Source organism: Vombatus ursinus, unplaced genomic scaffold (genome assembly GCF_900497805.2).
Source record: "Vombatus ursinus unplaced genomic scaffold, bare-nosed wombat genome assembly UNPS02014833.1, whole genome shotgun sequence".
Taxonomy (NCBI): Eukaryota; Metazoa; Chordata; class Mammalia; order Diprotodontia; family Vombatidae; genus Vombatus; species Vombatus ursinus.
Window position 1 is genome coordinate 4,094,859 of NW_020954611.1, and position 23,752 is coordinate 4,118,610.

Here is a 23,752-nt window from a genome sequence, read left to right on the forward strand (position 1 = left end):
TTGATGAGTATTGAAACTGAAACAGAGTATGGAGGGACAGGAGCTTCATCTTTTTCCTCTATCCTAGCAATAGAGGAATTAGCAAAGGTTGATGCATCTGTATCTCTTTTATGTGACATCCAGAATACATTAATCAATAAATTGATTAGAAAGTTCGGGACAGAAGAACAAAAGGCAACCTACTTGACCAAACTGGCTAAAGACACAGTGAGTTAAGACAATTTTTCAAATTAACTAAGCTTTTTCGAAAATTAAGAATATTTCCATTTTTCAAAATGAACAAATACTAAAACATGTGCCTTATATGTGAAGGATTTTTAAAAAAACTAATCAAGCTAATTTTTAATCTTAAATATTTTCTTGAGATTAAACAATTTAATTTTCTGTTTTCTATATAAATACCATTTCTAGTTAAAGAATTAACTAAAGAACCTTTCTGAATACAGCAAGTTCTCGCTTAATGTAAGTGGACCATTCCACAGAACTCCCCTCCTGGGGCTACACCGGCACTTCCACCTCCATGGCTCTACAGCCCCTCGAGCCAGAGAGGCTTCAGTGTTCAGTGCCTGGGGCCCTGCAGTCTGAGCTACTTGAGTGCCAGGAGGAGAGGAGTCCTGGCTCAGGGCTGCGTCAGCTTTGCCTGAAGCTGCCCCCTCCAGCTGGGAGCCAGAGCCAGGGCTTGTGCAGGCTCCTGCTGCCCTGTCCTTTTCTGCATGATGTGAATTTACATAAAACAAGAAGTGTCTGTGTTGAAAAAGATGATGTTCATTAAGTTACTTTAAATCTTCCGGGGCAGAGCCAAGATGACAGAACAGAGAATGTATTCAGCCGAGCTCTCCCAACATTCCCCTCCAAACACCTTTAAAACAACTCCTCAAACCAGATTCTGGAGCAGCAGCACCAACAAACGTTCAGAGTGAGACATTCTTCCAGCCAAACACAATTTAGGAGGTTGGGAGGAGAGATCTGCGACACAGAAATAGAGGCTGATTCAGAGTTCATGTGGATAAGACACCAATGATAGGACTAGGTGGTAGTGATGAAAAGCAGCAGCAGCTTCAAGAGATAGTGATGGGACTTGGGCAACTGGTCATATAAAGATTATAGGGGGCCCCTCACTAGCACTGAACACAGGATGGGATGCTCTTCGGAAAATCCATTACCTCTACCCGCTTTTGGATCACTGTTCAAAAGCAGAGAAGAGCATTTGTGGTCAAGAAGGAGCAGGGGTCCTGAAGAACCCTTACCCTACCTGGGTAAGGACCAGAGTATAGACCAGGAGAGGAGTGACCACACCTCTCCCCAGATCACACCACCGTGGAAGCCCTGCAAACTTCCACACCCCCAGAACTAGCTCCGACATATGCTCCATACTAGCAGTATGGAAAAATCCTGAAGATTGGGACGACAGCACCCCTCCCTTCCCACCCCACACCAGGAACAGAACCCAACTGTAATATAAAGTTCAAAATAAATAGGGTGGGAAAATGAACAAGCCACAAAAAAAAATCTGACTGCAAAAAGCTACTATGGTGACAGGGAAGATCAATGCGCAAACTCAGAAGACAAGTCAAAACAGTTCCAAGCAGATCTCAAGGGGAAATGTGAATTGGAAACAAGCCCAAAAAGAATTCCTAGAAATGCTAAAAATTACTTTTATAATCAAATAAGAATAGTGGAGGTAAAATTGGGTAAAGAGATGAGAGTGAAGGAAGAAAATTATGGAAACACAAAAGCTTATCTAAAGAGGTACAAAAAATACTGAAGAAAATGGCACTTTAAAAAGCAGAATTGATCAAATGGAAAAACGGGGACAAAAGTTCACTGAAGAAAAGAATTCCTTAAAAGTTAGAATTGGGCATGTGGAAGCCAGTGATTCCATGAGACATCTAAAAACAATAATAAAGTCAAAATAGTGAAAAAAGTAGAAGAAAGTGTGAAATACCTTATTAGGAAAAAAATAACTGACCTGGAAAATAGATTAAGAAGAAATAATTTAAGAATTGTTGGACCACTTGAAAGCCATGAACAAAGAGAGAGCCTGGAAAACATATTTCAAGAAATTATCAAGGAAAACTGCCTTGATATCCTAAAATTAGAGGGTAAAATAAAAATTGGAAGAATCCACCAATCACCACCTGAAAGAGATCCCAAAATGAAAACTCCCAAGAATATTATAACCAAATTCCAGAGCTCCCAGATAAAAAGGAAATACTTGAAGCGCTCATAAACCATTTAAATACTTGGAGCCACAGTCAGGATCACACAAGATTTAACAACTGCCACATTGAAGGAGTAAGTGGGTTGGAATATGATAATCCAGAAAGCAAAAAAGCGGGGATTACAGCCAAGCATAACCTACCCAGCAAAACTAAATATAATCCTTCAAAGAAAAAATAGATATTTAATGAAGTAGAGGACTATCAAGTATTCCTGATGAAAAGACCAGAGCTGAATAGGAAATTTGACTTTCAAATACAAGACTCAAGAAAAGCATAAAAAGAGAAACATGAAAGAGAAATCATAAAAGACTCAGTTAAACTGTTTACTTTTCTGTCTGATGATCGAAGATGATAAATGTTACTCCTAAGAACCTTATCATTATTAGGACAGTTAGAAGGATTCTACATAGAGGGTATAGGAGTGAGTTGATCATGTTGGGATGATTTTTTTTAATGGACAGATGAGAAAGATGGATACTGGGAGAAAGCATAAAGGAGAGGAAGAATGGGGGAAATTATTTCATATAAAAGAAGTGTTCAGGGAAAAGCTTTTACAATAAAAGGGAAAATGGTAGGGAGGCCAGTAACACTTGAACCTCACTTATCTAAATTGGTTCAAAGGGATCATACATACGTCCGTACAAATATATACATACATATATGTATTTACAAGCACACAATTTGTTATAGAAATCTTATCTTAACCCAATGGGAAAGTAGGAGGGGAAGAGGAGAAGGAGGGGGGAGTGGTGATAAAAGTGTGGATAAAGGAAGACACTGGTCAGAAGCAAATCAGACTTTAGAAGAGGAACTGGATAAAAAGAGAAAATAAACAAGAAAATGGGATGGAGGGAAATGCACAGTTAGTAATTGTAATTATGAAAGCAACTGGTTTCAACTCACCCATAATGCAGAAGTAGATAGCATAATTGATTAGAAACCAGGATCCAACAATATGTTGTGTACAAGAAACACAACTGAAACAGAAACACAAAATTGAAACAAGAGACTGGAGCAGAATCTATTATCACTCTTTGATATACTTAGAGAACCCTAGAGAATCAACTAAAAAAACTAGTTGAAATAATTAACAACTTTTTAACAAAGTTACAGGACATAAAATGAACCCACATAAATCATCAGCCTTTCTATGTGCTACCAACAAAATCCAGCAGCAAGAGATAGAAAAATTCCATTTAAAATAACTAAAAATTATTGGGAAAACTGGAAAGCAGTATGGCAGAAATTGGCCATAGACTAATATCTTAGACCATTTACCAAGATAAGGTCAAAATGGATACATGACCTAGATATAAAAAGAGATACTACAAGAAAATTTGCAGAACATGGAACATACTATTTATTAGATTTATGGATAGGGGAACAATTTATGAATAAACAAGGGATAGAGAATAGAATGAAGCATAAAATGGATAATTTTGATTACATTAAATTAAAAATGAGCAAATGAAACAAATGTATCCAAGATCAGAAAGCAGAAAATTGGGGAAAAGATTTTAATGGATAGTTTTCTCAGACAAAGGTCTCATATTAAATACATAAAGAACTTTGTCAAATCTATAGGAATATGAGTCATTCCCCAATCGATAGTGAAAGGATATGAACAGGCAGTTTTCCAGTGAAGAAATCAAAGCAATTTACAGTCATATAAAAATTTTCTATATCATTATTGATTAGGGAAATGCAAATTAAAACAACCTTGAGATATTTTACACCTATCAGATTGGCTAAAATGATTGAAGGGGAAAATAACAAATGTTGGAGGGAATGTAGAATAATCGGGACACTAATTCATTGTTGTTGGAATCGTGAACTGATCTAACCATTTTGGAAAGCAGCCTGGAATGATGCCCAAAGAGTTATTAAGCTGCTATACCTTTGACCCAGCAATATCACTATTAGGTCTGTTTCCAAAGATGATCAGGGAAAAAAGGAGAAGAACCTAGAGGTTTTAAAATATTTTTAACAGCTCTCTTTGTGGTGTCAAAGAGCTGGAAATTAGAATGTCTATCAATTGAGGAATGGCTGAACAGGTTTTGGTATATGATTGTGATGGAATATTACTATGCTATAAGAAGTGATGAACTTGATTATAGAAAAACAGACTTGCATGAAATAATGAAAAGTGCAATGAGCAGAACCAGGAGAATATTGTATAGAGTAACAGCAGTATTAAGAACAATTTTGAGTGACTGAGTCATTCTTACTATTATAAATACACAGATTAACTACAAAGGACCTATGAAGGAAGATGCTATATGCATCCAGAGAAAGGACTGATAAATAGAAGTAGGTATACAATGATTTTACATATATATGTGTATGTGTGTGTATGTATGCACACACACATATTTATATCTAATGGTAGTCATCTCTAGGGTGGGGAAAGGGAAGAAAAAAATAAATTTACATAATAACTTTATTATATATTTAAAAGGAATAGCAAGTTAGACATGATAGATTTCCAATTTAATGTGTAATCATCTGTTTTATTATACTATGTTTTGGAAATGCTTGTTTTATTCCATAAATTAAAAATAAAATAATTTTTAAAAGGAATGTAAAATAAATAAAGGAGTTGGGCTAAGAAAAAATAAATTAACAGACAACATAAAATACTTAGGTGTCTACTTGCTAAGACAAACCCAGGGACTACATAAACACAATTACAAAACGTTTTCCACAAGAATAACAACAAATCTAAACAGTTGGAGAACTACTAATTGCTCATGGTTAGGCTGAGCGAATATAATAAAAATGATGATTCTTCCTAAGTAAATTTATTTATTCAGTGCCATACCAATCAAACTTACAGAAAATTATTTTATAGAGCTAGGAGAAAATAATAATCAAATTCATCTGGAAAGAAAAAAGTCAAGAATATTAAGGGAATCAATGAAAAAATATGAAAGAAGGTGACTCAGCAGTACCTGATTTCAAACTATATTACAAAGTAGTAATCATTAAAACAATATGGTACTACCAAAGAAATAGAATGGTGGGTCAGTGGAATTTTCAGGTACATAATACATAATGAGGTACATAATACTTCTCCAGCACCTTTAGATGACTCACAATTAATTCATCAGGAACCATAGTCCCTGATAGTATTCTATAACTTGCACCCATACAGAATTGCTAGAAAAATCTTGACATTAAAAAAATGGCCTTGATTTTAACGAGAAATTTGGGTTAAGAGTATTATCCAATTTCCCCAAAGGAATCCACCCCACTGTCGTTCAATTCTGGGCTCAGGTCATCATCCATCTGTAGTGCCTGTCCCAAGATACAGGTACTTGAGGTCCAGCTTTATGGGTTGCCCATCCATTTGCATATCTTTGTCTAGGCAATTGGCATTCACTGTCCAGTTGTTTTTCTGTGTGGTCAGTTAGGCCAATTTATTTTGTGTGATTATGGATATTGCTAAGGAGGCACTGCCTTGTTTTGGAGATTTTTGTAATCAATTCAGTGTTATCTGTAAGCAAAAGCATCAGAAGACCATATTGCTTGTCCTTCATCTTTAAAGAGGACCAGTGACATCATGGGGTGATATCTTAACTTTTGGGTGAACTGAATTTAAGTGAGGCAGAGTTGCACAAAGTCGTCAGCCTCACTCTGTCTTCCAGAGTCATCAAAGTCCAGTGGCAAGACAAAAATCAAGATGACTGTCAACGACCAGGAATGCAGTGGATGACCTAGGGATCTTTAATGTCTGACCACACTCAAACTGATCCACAGCGTCTGCTTCAGCCACTTTCGTGGCCATTGGAACAAATTATTCTCATCTGGCCATTCTACCAAGGGAAGTTTTTACATGCTTGGGGTAGACATCTCCCTAACTCACTGATGGGTTTGAGGCCTGTCGGTTACCCTTAACCCAGTTTAGCTTATTTGCCAAAACAGTTTTGCCAGGATGTGGCCGCTGGGCCTGCTACAGTTACTTGGAGCCACAGGTGAGAGTTCGGTGGCAGATGGACACCAATATTGATGAGCAAGCCTTCACACCAGAAGTGCTCGTTCTCCTTGGACACACCATATTGAAGACCATGATCTCTATAGGGAAAAACCCTCTTTGATCCATTCTCTGCACTGGATATTGGCTGGTGGCAAGCACCTTTGGCAAATGTAACATCTTCCTGTTTTGTGCCTCACTGGATATTAATAATTAATATAATTGAACAAAGTTACCTTTCATTATATCTTTAAGAAATCTTGAACAGTTTTGACATGCAAAGGGGACTTTGAAAAAGAACCTTTGAGGCAGCATTTTTCTTTAGCAAATTAAATTATTTTTGTAGTTAATAATCTATTGGGATTTTGTAATCTCTCTACCTTTTAGTCAGTTGTGGAACTCTAAAGATTTGCTCTCCTCCAGATTATTGTTTGTAAAAAGCCTGCCTGTACCTTTCCATGTCTTGATCAAAGAAGCCCTCAATGCTCATGTATATTATTCTCAAAGATTTTTCTAGAGCTGTAAGAAAGCAAGCATATGGGTCAGTAGTTAATGTTTTCTTGTTCACTTTTTATTTTCAGTACTTTGCTGGCTGTGTGGTTTCTTTGGCCACCTTGTTATGACAATTGATTTACATTGGATAAACTTACTTGGAAAGTGATGATCATCTGTGTCAAGTCTGTCTAATTATTCATTTCTATTTTTGTCATTAACAACTTGTTTGAATAAGTTAAATGATAGTTTCCTCAATTGCTTATCATGTCTTGGCTATTTTATATTTTTCTGCTTTGGTATTATAATCTGCTTTGATCTTTTTCTGCTTTTCTGCTTTGCTTTTTTGTTCTAAAAATTGAATAGTCTGACTATAAGAAACAACTGATTCAGTAATGAATTCCACATCAGTAACCCAGTGTTTCTGTGTTAAAATAAAAAAAAAATCAATTACATTTCTTTGACATTCACATTGTGATCCTGTTCACATAGTTCAGTACCTCTCAGCTCCCTTTTTGTGGAATTTATTCATGTTACCTATGTATGAGGCTTCTGTGTATAGTCTTCAAGCCTGTGACCTATTATTTCTTAACATTCTGAACTATGTTTTTCAACATATTTTCACTATTCTCCTCTATTCCCACTTCTGCATAGAAGTCTCCAAATATTAAAGTATATGTTGATTTAGTTTGAATATATATTAAAAATCAAAATCATTATATTTTTAGTCAAAACTTTTTTCCAGTGCTATTAGGTAGTAACTTCTAATGCAAATTCTTGATCCATTTTTTGTAATAACTATAGTTATTTTGACTTGAAATTCAACTATTTCTTGTTCCTGCTAAAGTTCTCATGGTATTTATTGTGGTAAAGTGTGAAAAATAATTATCAGAAATAATAACATTGTTTTTTAAAATAATTTCTGCATACTTTTAAAAATGACTAAAATATGGTTTTCCAAACTTCTCTTATAAATATAAACTTCTCATAAATTTGTATAAAAACATAAATACACTTAGAATCTGAATCTCTGTTTTCTTGAATACGTAGATAGGAAGTTTTTGCCTTTCTGAGGCAGTGGCTGGCAGTGATGCATTTGCTTTAAAGACTAAAGCTGAGAAGAAGGGAGACTATTATATTATCAGTGGGTCCAAGATGTGGATTAGCAATGCAGATTATGCAGGAGTTTTTCTGGTGATGGCAAATGCTAATCTTAATATGGTAAGTTTAAAAATGAAAATTCTTTCTTCCTTTTTTTATTTATTTTTTTTCCATTGAAACTCTGTGGCATTTGTATGTTTTATTTTTAAATAGAGAGGCAGAATCTAGAACTGGAAATTACCTTAGAGGTCATGAAATCCATTTTTTTTTCCTTCACTGACCTTTATTACATTTTTTGGTATTAAATTCACATGTTTTTGATATATTAACATTTTTCATCATTGAAATCACATTTTAAGCAAAATGAATATTAAGCATACTTTTGCCTTAATAGTATTTTATTTTTTCCAATTAAATATAAATATAGTTTTCAACATTAATTTTTATAAAATTTTGAGTTCCATGTTTTTGTCCCTCCTTCCCTTCTTCCACCCTCCCCAAGACAGCAAGCAATCTGATATAGGTTATACATGTACAATCATGTTAGACACATTTCCACATTAGGTTGTGAAAGAAGAATCAGAACAAAAGGGAAAAGCCATGAGAAAGAAGAAACAAAAAAAAAAGTGAAAATAGTATGCTTCAATCAGCATTCAGACTCCATAGTTCTTTCTCTGAATGTGGTTAGCATTTTCCATCATGAGTCCTTTGGAATTGTCTTGGATCATTGTATTGCTGAGAAAAGCTAAGTCCATAATAGCTGATCATCGCACAGTGTTGCTGTTGCTGTGCATAGTGTTCACCTGGATTTGCTCATTCACTCAGCATCAGTTCATGTAAGTCTTTCCAGACTTTTCTGAAGTCCACCTGCTCATCATTTCTTATGAAACAATAGTATTCTATTACATTCACATACCACAGTGTGTTCAGCCATTCCCTAGTTGATGGGTTCCCTACAATTTTCAGTTCTTGGCCATCACAAAAAGAGCTGCCATCAATATTTTGTACATGTGGGTCCTTTCCCTTTTCTATGATCTCTTTATTGCTGGATATGCACAGTTTTATAGCCCTTTGGGCATAGTTCCAAATTGCTCTCCAGAATGGTTGGATCAGTTCACAACTCCACCAACAATGCATTAGTGTTCCAATTTTCCCACATCTCCAACATTTGTAATTTTTTTCTGTCATATTAGCCAATCTGATTGGTGTGAGGTAGTACCTTATAGGTGTTTTAATTTGCATTTCTCTAATCAATAGTGATTTAGAACATTTTTTCATATGATCATAGATAACTTTAATTTTTTCCCCTGAAAACTGCCTGTTCATATCCTTTGACCATTTATCAGTTGGGTAATGCAAGTCCAGTCTTTATACAAATAAAAAAACTGAGGCTCATAGAGGTTGAATGGCTTGTTCATGGTGACATAGGTTGGTTGGTTGTTCTTCATGTTCGAAAAGGACCAAAATGTTGTAACTATGTTGGGGTCAAGGTATGGTGTGTCCAACTATGGCTGATGAGATCGATACAAGCTCAGAAGGCTCCACCACAGGTCAGGCACAAATAATTCACATGAACATTTGGAGTGGAGATGTCTCTAGCATAAGTAACATAGGTAGTAAGTAGGAGAACCAGGATTTGAACCAATGACTCCAAATCTAGTGTTCTTTCCACTATTACAGGTTGAATAGTCTGTTTTAAGTCCTGGCTCTGTGAACTGTTCTGTGTTTGGCAAAGGAGCTTTAGTTTTCTCACCACTGAAGTGGTTTTAGGAGTACCTGGCATCTAGGTTTATGAGGATTAGATGAATGAACAAATGAAAAAGCATTTATTAAATGCTTACTGTGTGCTAAGCACCGAGATAAGTGCTGGTTACACATGCAGAAGTTAAGACTGTCTCTTGACCAAAGGAGCTTACATTCTAATTAAGAAAACACATATAGGGGAATGGTCTTCAGGGAGGTGTATTCTTATTTGGGAAGTTAGAAATATGATGAGACAGACAAGGGGGAAATAGCATTATCCAGGAGTAAAGTAAAACGTAGCTGGAGCTGTTCTTGCATGTCATGGACACCTGAAGCAATCACCAGGCAGAAGTCACTCCCCTGGGTTCCCAGGGATGAAAAGGTTAAGTCTTCTAGATCTTGGTTTCTGGTCTAGGCAGCGTAAGATGGCCTGGAAGTAAAGTGAAGTGTGGCTGGAGCCAGTCCCAGACAGAGTAGGTAATTAAGGCAGATAATCCATCAGCCATCACTCTCCAAGGTGGTAAGACATCACATCTCAGTAGTTGGGACTTTGGCGTGAGAGAACTAGATTTAGAATCCAAATGAGCCACTTTCCCACTTACTCAAGGTCTTAGTTTCCTCTTCTGTAAAATGATGATATTTGGACTAGGTGCATCTCAGCGACCTTTCAGCTTGGAATATTATCATCCTAGGTATCTTGCCACCCGTCAGCAAGGAAGTTGAGATGAGTGACACATGCATTTCTCTTCCACTTCTGAGAGTCCATTTTCTATTTAGTGGAAAGATGCTTGCCAGTCTCATTTCAGGAAACCTGGAGCAGAAATAACCCTGAACTTGGAATTGAGAGGCCCAGGTGCAAATTTCTGTTCTGACCCTTATCAGCTATGAAAACCACAAGATAGTCATAACTTTGCTGAGCATAATCTAATACTTTGTGTATCCTCCTCAAAAGTTTGTGAGGAAGGTGCTTTATGAATTCTAAGGCTTATTGGAGATAAATAGAGATTGTTACTACTATCTCCTAGAAATGTAGGTGGAGCCAAACTTCACAGCCACAATACATGTCATTGACTTCCGTGGGGAAATTGCATGGTCAGGTTTTGCCTTCTTTGAGTGCCAGCATCCTTCCCTCAGCCTTGTGTGCCCACCAGCAGGAAGAAGCCAGAGGAGAATTTGGGGTTCAGTCCCCCAAGCCATTTCAGCTTGTTGACTATGCTAGGCCTCATAAAACATCCTGGCATCTTGTCCAAAAGCTTTTCCTTCGCTGTTCCCTCCTATTTTATTGATGCTCTTGGATGCTGATGAGCTCAGGGTAGCCCACTGAAGAGCTTCAGAAACCTCCTTGATAAGCCATCAGCCTTGTAAAAAGTTGCTATTTCCTAGATACATCGCTTGGCCCCTTCTGCACCTCAAGGACCCCCCATTTGACCTCCACACACTTTTCAGCTCCTCCTGTCCTTTTGGCACCCATTTCATAAACATTTAACAAGTCCCCACTGTATACTGAGCCTTGTGTTTGATACAGGAGACGGAGTCTGGTAAAACGTAGTCCACAGAGGGAGAAGATGCACGCACATAACCATGATGCACAATGTGACATGATCAGTGATTTCGAGAGTCATAAAATAAATGCCATTTGAGGTCAGTTCCAGTCTTACAAGGAAAATGCTATCAAAGAAGGATAGAGGCAGTTGAGTATCGCAGCCCAGAAAGAACTGTACTAGAAGTCAGAAGTCCTAAATTCAAATTCAGACTATTTTTTAGCCTTGGGAATTAGAGACAGGTCATGTCACTTCTCTCAGCCTTACTTTATGTGAGCTATGTAGCAAACTATTTATATGCATTTTTTAAAATTCAGTCACATTTATATTGCTGACATGAGAATTTATTGTATGTAAATTTATGCCCTATACCTTCCCAGGATTAATCTCATAAAATCCATATTATTTAAAGCAGACTATTTAAAATAGCATTTATTTAAGGGATATTTAAGTTAACCTTTGACATGTAAGAAACAAATATTGTGGAAGCAGATAAAAGGTATAACATATACTTTCGTTTGAAAATTAAGGTTTAAGAAACTGTTTAGCTTATTTTTCATTAGATTTCATCTTTCAACTAATAGTCACTTCTATGTAGAATGTTGTGTTAGTTGCAGTAAAAGCTTGTGAATTTTTTTAACCTTTGACTTGTGCAATTTAACAAATTAATTAAATGAAATTTGCAAAACTTTAAAATACTTAGTATACTTAGCAAATAGATTAAAACAGTATAATAAAAGGACTAGTACACTGGGAGAAGGAGAAAGGGAGAGGTAAAATGGGGAAAATTAGCTAACTTAAAAGAGAAGTAAAAGAGCTTTTACAGTGAAGAGAAAGATGGGGGAGTTGAGGTTGGGAACAGTGCTTGAACTTTACTGTCATCAGAATTGACCTAAAGAGGGAATAACATACACACTCAGTTGGGTGTAGAAATCTATCTTACCCTACAGGAAAGCTGGAGGGGGAACAGAAGAAAAGAAGGGAGCAGAGTACTGATAGAATGGAGAGCAGATTGGGGGAGGCAGTAGTCCAAAGCAAAACTCTTTTAAGGATGGTCAGGGGGAAAGGAGAGAAAGTAGGATAAATGGGGGGAAATAGGATGGAGGGAAATATACAGTCATAACTGAAAAAATTTTACAGCAAGTTTTTTCTGCTAAAGGTGTCATTTCTCAAATATATAGAGAACTGAGTCAAATTTGCAAAAATGAGAGCCATCCCACAAATGATCGATATTCAAAGGATATGAATAGGCAGTTTTCAGACAACATTATCAAGCTGTCTGTAGTCGTACAAAAAAATGCTGTAAGTCACTGTTGATTAGAGAAATACACATTAAAACAACTTGAGGTACCATTCCCATCTATTAATATGACAGAAAAGGAAATTGACAAATGTTGGAGGAGATGTGGGAAAACCGGAACACTAATGTATTGTTGGTAGAGTTGTGAACTGATTCAGTCATTCTGGAGGGCAATTTGGAACTATGCCCAAAGGGCTATAAAACCATACATACCATTTGATCCAGCAATGCCACTACTAGGTCTATATCCCATAAACATTAAAAAAAAAAAGGACCTATATGTACAAAAATATTTATGACCACTATTTTAGTCATGGCAAAGAATCGAAAGTTGAAGGGATATCCATTAATTGAGGAATGACTGAAGAAATTGGAGTATATGATTGTGATGGAATACTGTTGTGCTATAAGAAATGATGAGCAGGATGCTCTCAGAAAAATCTGGAAAGAGTTACATTAACTGATGAAAAGAAAATGAGCAAAACGGGTATGATAATCAACTGTGAATGACTTAGCTATTCTTAGCAGTACAATGATCCAAGACAATTCCAAAGGACTTATGATGAAAAATGCTGTCCATCTCCAGAAAAAGAACTGATTAAGTCTGAATGCAAATTGAAGCATACTTTTTTTAAACTTTACTTTTCTTCGTTTTTTTTGTTTGTGTTTTCTCTCTCAACATGACTAATATGAAATGTGTTTTGCATAACTGCAAATGTATAAGCTATGTCAAGTTGCTTGCCTTCTCAGTGAGGGCAGAGAGGAGAGCTGGTGGGAGAGAATTTGGAACTCAAAATTTTAAAAATCGAACAACAAAAATTGTTTTTACATGTAATTGGGGAAAACGAAATATTCAATATATTTTTAAAAAGACATTTAAAAAAATGAGGTAAGTGATGGCAGTCATTCTCTCATCATGATAGTGAAATTAAAGTTTGAAGTCTGTTAATGTTTACTATAGAATAAGTTTTTTGTTTCTTTTTTGCCTTTAAGTCTTTGGAGATAAAACTTTTAAGAAACCCAAGGTGCTAATGGTGCTTTTTAAATCTGCTTTCCTAGGGTTATAAAGGAATTACATGTTTCATAATAGATCGTGATACAGAAGGACTTCAAATAGGGAAGAAAGAAAACAAATTAGGACTCAGAGCATCTTCTACCAATTCATTGATGTTTGATAATGTTAAGGTGGGTGTGACCCAATTTTCCATAAAACCATAGTATGAAAATAGGCTTTGGTTAGACTTGATGTAAGGAATAATGAAAAAGAGTGGCTTAAGTGGTGAGATTTTATTATGTCAAATTATATGTATGAAGCTCTTGAATAATAATATTTAATTTACTCTGATCCTAATGTACACTCCTTGAGGATTAAACCGTAGGGCAGTAACTTTGATCCTAGCCTACAACTTAATATCCTCCTTATGGGATAGTTACCAGATGATCCCAATTTTGCTAATAGTTGTGAAAATGCAATTATTAATAAGTTGATTTTTTTGAGCTCAATTGTAATGTGGCATTAAAAATCCATTGAAGCATTATCATAAAGGGCCATAAGGGGGCGATATTATTCTATGAAAGTTTTACCCTTTTCTCTATAAAATGCACTCGAAAGGAGCTAGGGTCTTCATTGACAATGAAATGAAATTTAATATTCCCTGTTCTCAGTTTTTAAAGCTAATGAATGAAATATTTTAGATTTATCTCACCATGTCATATAAACCTCCAAATAAATGTTTTTCATTTATGTGATCCTAAATTGATTTTTTTATTATTATTAGTGATCCTGAGAAGAAAAGTTTCTTACTCTTGCTTTCTTACATATTCACTCTGATAAATATTCAGTGTTTAATTAAATTTCAGTAAGCATTTCACCATTTATTATGCACATTATAGTAATATAAAAATATGAATTAAGAGGCAATATATTCATTTTTATGTACAAGATCCAAAAAATATTAAGTAATATTCCCTTCTTACCTCTACTTTGTATGTAATGATCCTGGGTTAGAGACTTTACAGATAGTCTTATTCAACCCTTTATTTTACAGATGAAGAAACTAAGGCCCAGAGAGGGGAATAAATCCAATGCCCACAACAGTGTATTGGGCTGCTCTCATAGTGCAGATATATTTATATTTTCAAGTTAGAATATAAAAAGTATATGTTGAATATCTTGAGAAAATAAAATGAAAAATAGTGGAATATTTTTATTCTTCAGGTGCCAGAAACTAATATCCTAGGACAGCTTGGTGATGGGTACAGATATGCCATTGGAATGCTTAATGAAGGCAGAATAGGAATTGCTGCACAGGTGAGTAGCACCTTCTGATGTTCAAACTTAGATCATTTGCGTTTGAATCAATGAAGCTATAGAACTATTGTCAAGTCAAACCTTTAGAAAAGCTTATTGCCACTAGATGTCACACTTCTTTTACATAATGGAAAGAAAATGACTGTTTAAAGAGAATCTCTATGTAAAATTAAGGGCAAGAAAATGGAAGTATCCAGAGGAAAAAAACTATTGACTCAGTACTAGCAGTTTTTCTCCATTTTAAGAGCACCAAAATAATAAATAATATCTATGTTAGTACTTCAAAAATGTATCCTAAAATTAAATGTGGCTTAAGAAAACAACTTTTCAAAGCATAAAATTCTTACTGAAGAACCTTTTAAAAAAGAGGTTGGAAGGTCAGGTATGAATAATATCAACTATGCTAAGATATGGTACTAGATATCACTACTCCTTTGAGACCCTCAAGCTACTTGGCTTAGTTTTAACAAGAACAAGTTGAACCTATTATTTTATATGGGCATATAAAATAAAATTATCAGAATTAAATAAGCATGTAAAATATCATACTATTTAAAAGTCGATCAGATCTGTTTCTAAGAATTCTTTTGTTTTTTTTGGTCCAGACCTGTGTAAGTCTTCAGAGTAAAAAGAGTTCTTTGAATAGTTCTTCAATGTAAAGAATTCCCTCCTTCCCCAACACAGAACACCAGGCAGCTGCTCTGCTATTTATAATCTTAGAGTTGTCTGAGACACTGAAGGGTTAAGTGCCTCAAGGTCACACAGCCAAAGTGTCAGAAGTAAGACTTGAAGTCAGGCTGAGTGGGTTCTCTATTTCCTATCCCATGATACCTCGCAAGGATTCCTGTTGTGACTGCTTTTAATAGAAGATGACTATTTTTCTCAGTTAAGTAAATGAATCTTCCATTGATACTCTGTTCCAACATCTTGTTCTATTTGTATAAAATCTTGGCAAGGAGTATGGTGACCAAAATAAATTTTTAGCAAATTCTTTTCACCAGTGAGGTCAGGGGAGCCACCACATTTGGATCCTAACACAATCCCTGATGTGCATCGTAAGGAAGGTAAAGTGAAGCTGAAGAAAACCCAAATGAGAAAAGAAGCTGAACTAGAGTAAATATACACAGAGGAAATTCATGTTGCAGGCAACAGTGTTTTAAGGGTATTGAGATATTGATTCTCAAAGCATTTGAAAGAAGCGAATATTCCCAAGATGGAGAAAAATAGTAGATGTATCACCAGGATCAAAACTAAGGCCTATTTGCCTTCTTTTTCATTTTTACCAAATTTTATGAGAATAATCTACATACACATCAAGAGCATCCTTGAAGGTTTGAGAAGAGGAGGAAGAAGCAAGATTTTGCAAATAATGTTCTAAGTAGACTGAATCTTTACAGAGTTGACCAAAGAATACATTATCCCATTAGGTTTATTTGTTGAGTATAGAATATATTTGATTCAGTAGAACAGGATACCACCTTAAAAAGTCTCCTACATAGAGGTGACTTCATGTATATTTCAGAAACGGACAAAATTAATCAGCAGATATTAAGTGCCTACTTTGTGCCAAGTATTGTGTGAGGTACTTGGGATGCCAATGCTAAAGTGAAACCATCTCTGTCCTCAAATGGCTCAGCATATATAAAGTGTATGCAAAATGAATATAAGGTAGATTTAGGAGGGAGGGTGCAAGCATCTGTGAGATCATGTAAAAGGTGGCACTTGAGCCATTTTAGGAGGTTTAGGTACAGAGAGTTCAGGTATTTCAGGCATGAGACAGCCAGTGAAAAAGCACAGGAATAGGAGATGGAGTTTCTCCTCTACAGAATAGCAAATGCTACAATAGCAAAATGCTACAGAATAGCAAATGACTAGGGGTGAGGAACCTTCAGCCTTAAGGCCACATGTGATCTTCTATGTCCTGAAGTGTGGCCTTTTGACTGAATCCAAATTTTACATAACACATCCTTTTTTTATTAATGCATTTTGTTCATCTTTTATAATTTTATTTTATTTTTAAAATGAACACATTTAAAATACCAAAGAATAAAATAAGTCTCAATGAAATAATCCTCCCAGATTGACTGGCACAATTAAACATTAGTAAGCCATAAGGGCTAAATTGATAGCTATTATGCTTATTATTTAGTTCTAACTTTTCCCACCTGACTAGCACCACTACTGCATGAAGCTGGTTGGTGAGAGTTTATGGGGGTTGAGTACACCAGTCTGTCATCAGCTTTTGGCAGTGGTACACTGTTTCTGTTTGAAGTGGAATGTGTGAAGAGTTGCATAGCTTGACAGTATTTTTTAATTCTGTCTGCTTAAGAGCCCATCATGTCAAAGAAGACCAAGAGAGCACTGAAGGAAGAAAGCATTTTTGGGGGGTTAGGCAGTGGGGTTAAGTGACTTGCCCAGGGTCACAAGCAGAAAACATTTTTTAATAAGGATTGGGAATTGCAGTGTTGTCTTGTTTCTGCTAAAGATAAGATGATTTGCTTGCTTTGTGATACTACGGTATCAACATTAAAGAAATCCAATGCTCATCAGCATTATAATAGTCATAAGAACCACAAATATTTTAAATTAGAGGGAGAGGCACAAAAGGTTGTATTGCAGAAATTAAAAGATGAAAAGCAAAAGCATAGACATGTCTTTCAAGCAGCAGTAAGACCTGGAAATAATGCCACTGAAGCAACTTAGCTTATATACTTGGGGAAAAAAGAGAAGCCATTCAGTGATGTAGAAATTGTGAAAGAATGCATTATCAAAGTTGTAGGATGCTTAGACCCTAATAGTGTTTCAAAATACAAACAGTTGCCTTTTTCGAGGAGAACCATAACTGATTGGCAACACAAACTTGCCTTCAATTTAGCAGAACAACTTCATGCAATACTTTAAAACGAAAATATATATTATTCAATTGCTTTGGATGAATCAACTGACTTACCATTTGAGTCATAACAGAAGATTTTCTCTTCTGCAAAGAGTCACATGCTCTGGGCGCTGTTGTGAACAGAACACAGGGAATAGATATCTTCAACAACTTTCGAGATAAATGTCATGAAGTTGGTCAGAATTTGGTAACTTTAGTGAGTGTATGTACAGAGGGTGCACTTTCTGTGACAGGAAAACATGAAGAGTTTATTGCACGGATAAAAAAAGTATTAGATCAAGATACTCTCATTTCTTTTCATTGTATTTTGCCTCAGCAAAATCTCTGCTAAAGCTACTATTGTAAGTGACACTTTGCAACAAGATACAAGTTTTGTTAACTACATTTGTGCAAATGCAACATGGCATTTCATAACATGTTTCATAACATGCTAAAGTTGAATGATGAGGTATTCAGTGTGGCTCTGCTGTATCATTCTAAAGTGCATTGTCTATCACAGGGACAAGTATTGGCCAAAATTTTATCTCTGCGACAACAGATAGCTAAATTTTATGAAGAAAGAATTAGCAGTCTGAATTATTGAAAGAGCATTTCTATAGGAATGTGTATTTCTTTGTGATGTCATGTCAAATCAAAGTGACTTGAATATTTCTTTGCAAGGTAAAACTAAGTAGATATATGATACGCGGCAAAAAATGTAAGCATTTCAAAAAAAGCTATCTTTTTTCAAACACTGCTTCTTCAAAAGGAAATTTTGGATGAACATGTTCCCAGTTAGCAAAAGTCATTGATGAGCAAGATGATATATGCAACTCATTTGTACACATATAACACAGCTGTTGTAGACCTATTAATTGGAGAATACAATGTAAGATTCATTGACTTTGAGAATCATGACATCACACTCAAATTAGCATTTCATCCTCACCTAGTTGATATCACCAGGGAACCTAAAGAACTACAGATGGAATTGCTTGAACTCTCAGTAGGTGACATTTTAAAGGTCATTATTTGATGCTAAGAAAGATCCAATTGAAATATGGAAAAATGCAGTAGAATACCATGCCTTTGGCAACATGCCCAAAAATACTTTCTTGCTTTTCAACCACTTATTGCTGTAAATCTACATTCTCCTACCTAACTCAAATGAAGACACCCTTAAGGTCACAAATGACTGATACCCATCTAGAGGATCAGTTGAAACTACAGACCTCCATGCTGCAACCAAATATTCAAATGCTTTCTAACAAAAAGCAGTCACAACAAAGTCATTAAAAGGTTAGTTAACTTTAAAATTAACAAATAGTGTTCATCTTTTGAAATTATTAAGTACATAGATTTTTACAAAATAATGTACATTTTAAGTATATCTGATTGAAGTTTCTTGAATGTGGCCTTATTTGATTACAACTAAATATTAATGTGGCCTTCCATCGTGAAAAGGTTCCCCACCCCTGTAATAGACTCTGTAATCTGGACTGTAGCATGTGTGGAAGGGAGGAAAGAGAGAAGGGGTCCAGGTTGTGAAGTAGTTAAATGACACAAAGGAGATTATATTTGATCCTAGGAAAATAAAAGAGCCCTTAGAATTCCATGAAAGATGCAACAGCAGAGAGAACTTTGAGACAGGATGGCAAAGAGAAAAGAAGGCCGGATTTGGAGTTGGATGCTCTGGGTTCAGATTCCAGCTGTGCCACTTCCCATATGACTTTGAGCGAATCATCTAACTTCTCTGGGTCTTAGTATTCTGGAAAACAAGGAGTTTGAACTAGATAAACTTCAAGGTCCCTTTTGACTCAGAATCTGTGCCCTTTTGATGACTCTATGACCAGAAGTAGCAAGTGAAATCTGAAACAAGAAGATGTATGCTTCCCAGGGGTGTTTTTCACTGTCATTTAAGGTGTCTTTTCCTTTCAAGCACCATCTTAAGCACTAATCCTTTCCTTTTCTCCCCCAAATGCTAGTGTCCTCCCTCCCAAACTATTTTGTATTTTAATTACTTTTAATGTTTGTCCTTATAAACTTTATGTTGTGTGTGTATATTTTAAAGGTTTTTGTCTCCCCCATTAGGAATGGTTTCATTCTTTGTACTTATATCCACAGTACCTAGCAAACAGTAGCACTTCACAAATACTTGCCATTTAATTGGTTGATAATCAGATCAAAATCCAGATGGAAGGGTTGATTGCTTTTGGATGATTAATTCCTTCAGATGTCCCTGTTTGTTAATGACACAGTCTTGATTGTATCAAGTCCCAGAACATTACCTAGTCTTCTAAATGAGATCCATAATCACTTTTAAAAGTTTGGCCTAACAAAAAGGAAAAACCAGGCAGATCACAAATATCTGTTTTTCATACTGTGGTAGATATAGTCCATTGGAATATATATTATTATCATTATCATAAATACAGAGACTACAAATGAACAGTGCTAGGTCCAGAACTAAAAAGAAGAATTGAAAATTGTATTTTTGGGAAATTGCTGAATTATTTTAATTACCATAAGCTTCTCTCTGAAACAAAGCCTATCCTCATAACATCCATACTTTTGTGGTACTGCTGTATCATGCGTCACCTGAAGGGCACTTTCAGGATATGTGGCTAGTTTGAAGAAACTGTAAACACATTAAAAACAAGGAATTTTACAGAAGTAATGTAAAGGCTATCATCAAATAGGCATCTGATTAGAATAAGGAAAGCTGGCTAAGTGAAGGGTAACTGATGTTAATCCATATAACTGATGTACACCATTGGTTTCCATGTAATATTAGAACAAGAGGAGCAATTAGGTGGACCCCTACAGCTGATTACAAAGAGAACATGGACAGGATTCCCACAGGATGGGGAGGCATAGGACGATATCTGACTGTTGGAGGATATAACCACATCAATAAGAACACAGATTTATTGAAGTTCAAAAATAAAATGTATCTTGTAATTTGTGAATCATCATTATAGAACTAATGATTACCCGCCCCCCCCTTTTACAACTTATGCTACCCAGGTAGCTAGCTAGTTTTAGATAAAGACTTAAACCCAGGCTTCTCAGAAGGCAACATAGCATGCATGATGTTGGCTTTTCTATCCTTTTTAAAGTTTATCTGTGATTAAACTTTGTCAGATATGGCACTAAAAACTGCAGCACTGGATCTCACTGTTTCCAGGGATATAAATAATATAGGTGTTCTGGCAGTAAAATACACTGCCTTGGCTTTACTCTAATTACTCTAAGTTACTCTTATAACCTAATTAAAAATTAAGGTCATGTGATTATTATATCTTGGTTAATACTTTGGGTACCTTTTAGTGAGAGAGGAATGTGTCACAGAATGAAAATAAACATCAATCCTTGAAACTCTAAATGTAGAGGATTTAACTTTGCAACATTTACAATAAAAGACTTTTTACTTCCATAGAATGCAATTTTGATTGATAACTGATTTTATCAGTTTTTACATCAATAACAATACCATCTCTCTGCAAACTTTAATAATAAGAGTATGGAATAACCATGTTTTCGCACTGACAATGCTTCAGTGTGGTATGCTGTCTCCCACTGCTTTTGACATTACTTGTATTTTATATTTGACAATTATTTGTATATTATATGTACCTTCGAAAGCAAGAAATTAAAGGAAAACATAAAGAAATACTAATGAAACATTGATGAGTTAGAAGGTATTTCTACCAAAACGCTTTGTTTAACTCTTATTTTTTCCCTTTAAAAAATAGACAACCCAAAATTGGTGGTCATTTGGATAATAATTGAATGGAGCTCGCAGATATAGAGCTGAAAGGGACCTTTGGGTTCAGTTTAAATTCCTCACTTTATAGATGAGAAAACTGCGGCCCAAAGAGATCACTCAGCAGTATATGGCAGAGGTGACATTTGAACTCAGGTTTTCTGACTCTACATCTAGTACTCTTTCTTCTATGCCATACTTTTGGATACACAAAGTAAAATTTTGTCACAGTTTAATTGGCTCAGCACTTGGAGAGAGTATGGAAAAAACCATATTTAAAGTTTTAACACATTTTTACTCACTAAAGCCTCAGTGGTGTGAATTAGAGGTGATTAGTGCTTTTTCTGTACATCTTATGTGCTCTAATGCCCTTTTCACCAAAGTGTTAATAATCCTATTAATCATAATCACATGTGATTCAAAAGAGAAGCTAAAGACAGACTGGGTATAAAGACAGAACATTCAGAAGTGACTTCCCAAGTGAGGATGTGAAGGATACTGAGAGGAGACTCCAGGGACCTCCTTAAACCAATCTAAGTGAGACAATTGGGGGGTCAGAAAATTAGAAATTAAGAAGGTTGATTATAAAATACTTTGATCTTCTGCTGTGCAAAGAGACTTACTTTCTTGTATCAGTATGTCTTAAATAATATTGCCTGCAGTCATTGGGGTTTTGGCTAGGCCATTTTATACCATTCCTATTTTTAAAAACAACCCCCCAGGCCCCAATAACTATTATTGTTTCCAAAAATAGCTATTATATCTGCCAAGAAAAAGACTCTACCACTGTGGATAAATTAAAATATGAGCATGTAACCAATCTAGCCTTCTTTCTTATCATTTACAGATGTTAGGACTGGCACAGGGATGTTTTGACCACACCATTCCATATCTTAAAGAAAGAACGCAGTTTGGTGAAAGAATATTTTCTTTTCAGGTAAAAATTATAATGATCACTTAACCCTAATCATTTATTTTGTATTATCAGAGAAATCCCTCATAAATTTGTAAAGGGTTTAAATGGGGCAGCAGTAAGGGTGTTAAGAATCAAAAGTTCCTTACTAAAGGAAGCTATGTGAGGGTGGGAAATATGGCTTATCTAAAAATTTGTTTTTTAGTCATTGTCTACCACAATGTTCTTTTTTCCCCTTTTTAAAAATTTTATTTTCAGTTCCAAAATCTCCCTTTCTCTATTCCTTCCCCACCCATATGAGAAGGCAAGAAGAACAAAAGTTGCATTATGAATATGTAGTAATTCAAAGTTTCCCATTGCCCATGTCCAACAAAAAGAAAAAGAGAAAAGAAAAGAAAAAGAAAGAAAGAAAGTAACATTCTCTGATCTACATTCTGAGTCCATCACTTCTCTATCTGGAGGTGGATACCATGTTTTATCATGAGTTCTTTGGAACTGTGGTTAGTTTAGAGTTCCTAAGCCTTTCAGAATTAATTGTCCTTAGAATATAATTGTTATCATATAAGTTGTTCTCCTGGTTCTGCTTACTTCACTCTGCATCAGTTTGTACAAGTCTTTCTAGGTTTTTCTGAAACCATCCCCTTCATTATTTCTTATAGCACAATAGTATTCCATCACATTCATGTATCATAACTTGCTTTGCCATTGCCCAGTTGATGAGCATCCCCTTAGTTTCCAATTCTTTGCTACTGCAAAAGGAGTGGTGATAAATATTTTTCTACATATGAGTCCTTTTCGTTTTTCTTTGATCTCTTTTGGACATAGAGCTAGTTTTGCTGGGTCAAAGAGAATGCATAGTTTTTTGAGCATAGTTCCAAATTGCTTTCCAGAATAGTTGGACTAGTTCAGCTACACCAACAGTTCATTAAAGAATCTATTTTCGTAAATGCTCTAAAATCACTATTGATTGGAGAAAAGAAAATCAAAACAACTCTGAAGTACCACATCACACCTATCAGATTGTCTAACATGACAAAATAGTAAGATGATAAATGATAAATGTTGGAGAAGATGTGGGAAAACTGGAACACTAATGCATTATTGGTGGAGTTGTGAACTGATCCAGCCATTCTGGAGAGCAATTTTGGAACTGTGCCCAGAGGGCTATAAAACTGTGCATACCCTTTGGCCCAGCAATATCACTTCTAGATCTGTATACCAAAGAGATAATAAAAGTGGGAAATGAACCCACATGTACAAAAATATCTATAGCAACTCTTTTTGTGGTGGCAAAGAATTGGAAATTGAGAGGATGCCCATCAATTGGGGAATGGCTGAACAAGTTGTGGTATGTGAATGTAATGGAATACTGTTGTGCTATAAGAAATGATGAGCAGGCAATCTTCAAAAAAACTTGGAAAGACTTACATAAACTGATGCTGAGTGAAACAAGCAGAACCAGCAGAACATTGTACACAGTAACACTCAGGTTGTGCAATGACTGACTTTGATAGA

At 35.6% G+C, this 23,752-nt stretch overlaps 1 protein-coding gene across 4 annotated transcripts in view; it reads left to right on the plus strand.

Annotated features, from left to right (window-relative positions):
• Positions 1–23,752, plus strand: part of ACADSB (acyl-CoA dehydrogenase short/branched chain) — a 45,211-nt gene that overhangs the window by 14,950 nt on the left and 6,509 nt on the right. For all 4 annotated transcript variants that reach the window (XM_027839768.1, XM_027839769.1, XM_027839770.1 and 1 more), the window contains 5 exons: positions 1–207; positions 7,738–7,908; positions 13,432–13,557; positions 14,591–14,683; positions 22,172–22,261. In XM_027839768.1, the coding sequence (XP_027695569.1) occupies positions 1–207; positions 7,738–7,908; positions 13,432–13,557; positions 14,591–14,683; positions 22,172–22,261 (687 nt within the window). The remainder of the gene's footprint in view (positions 208–7,737; positions 7,909–13,431; positions 13,558–14,590; positions 14,684–22,171; positions 22,262–23,752) is intronic.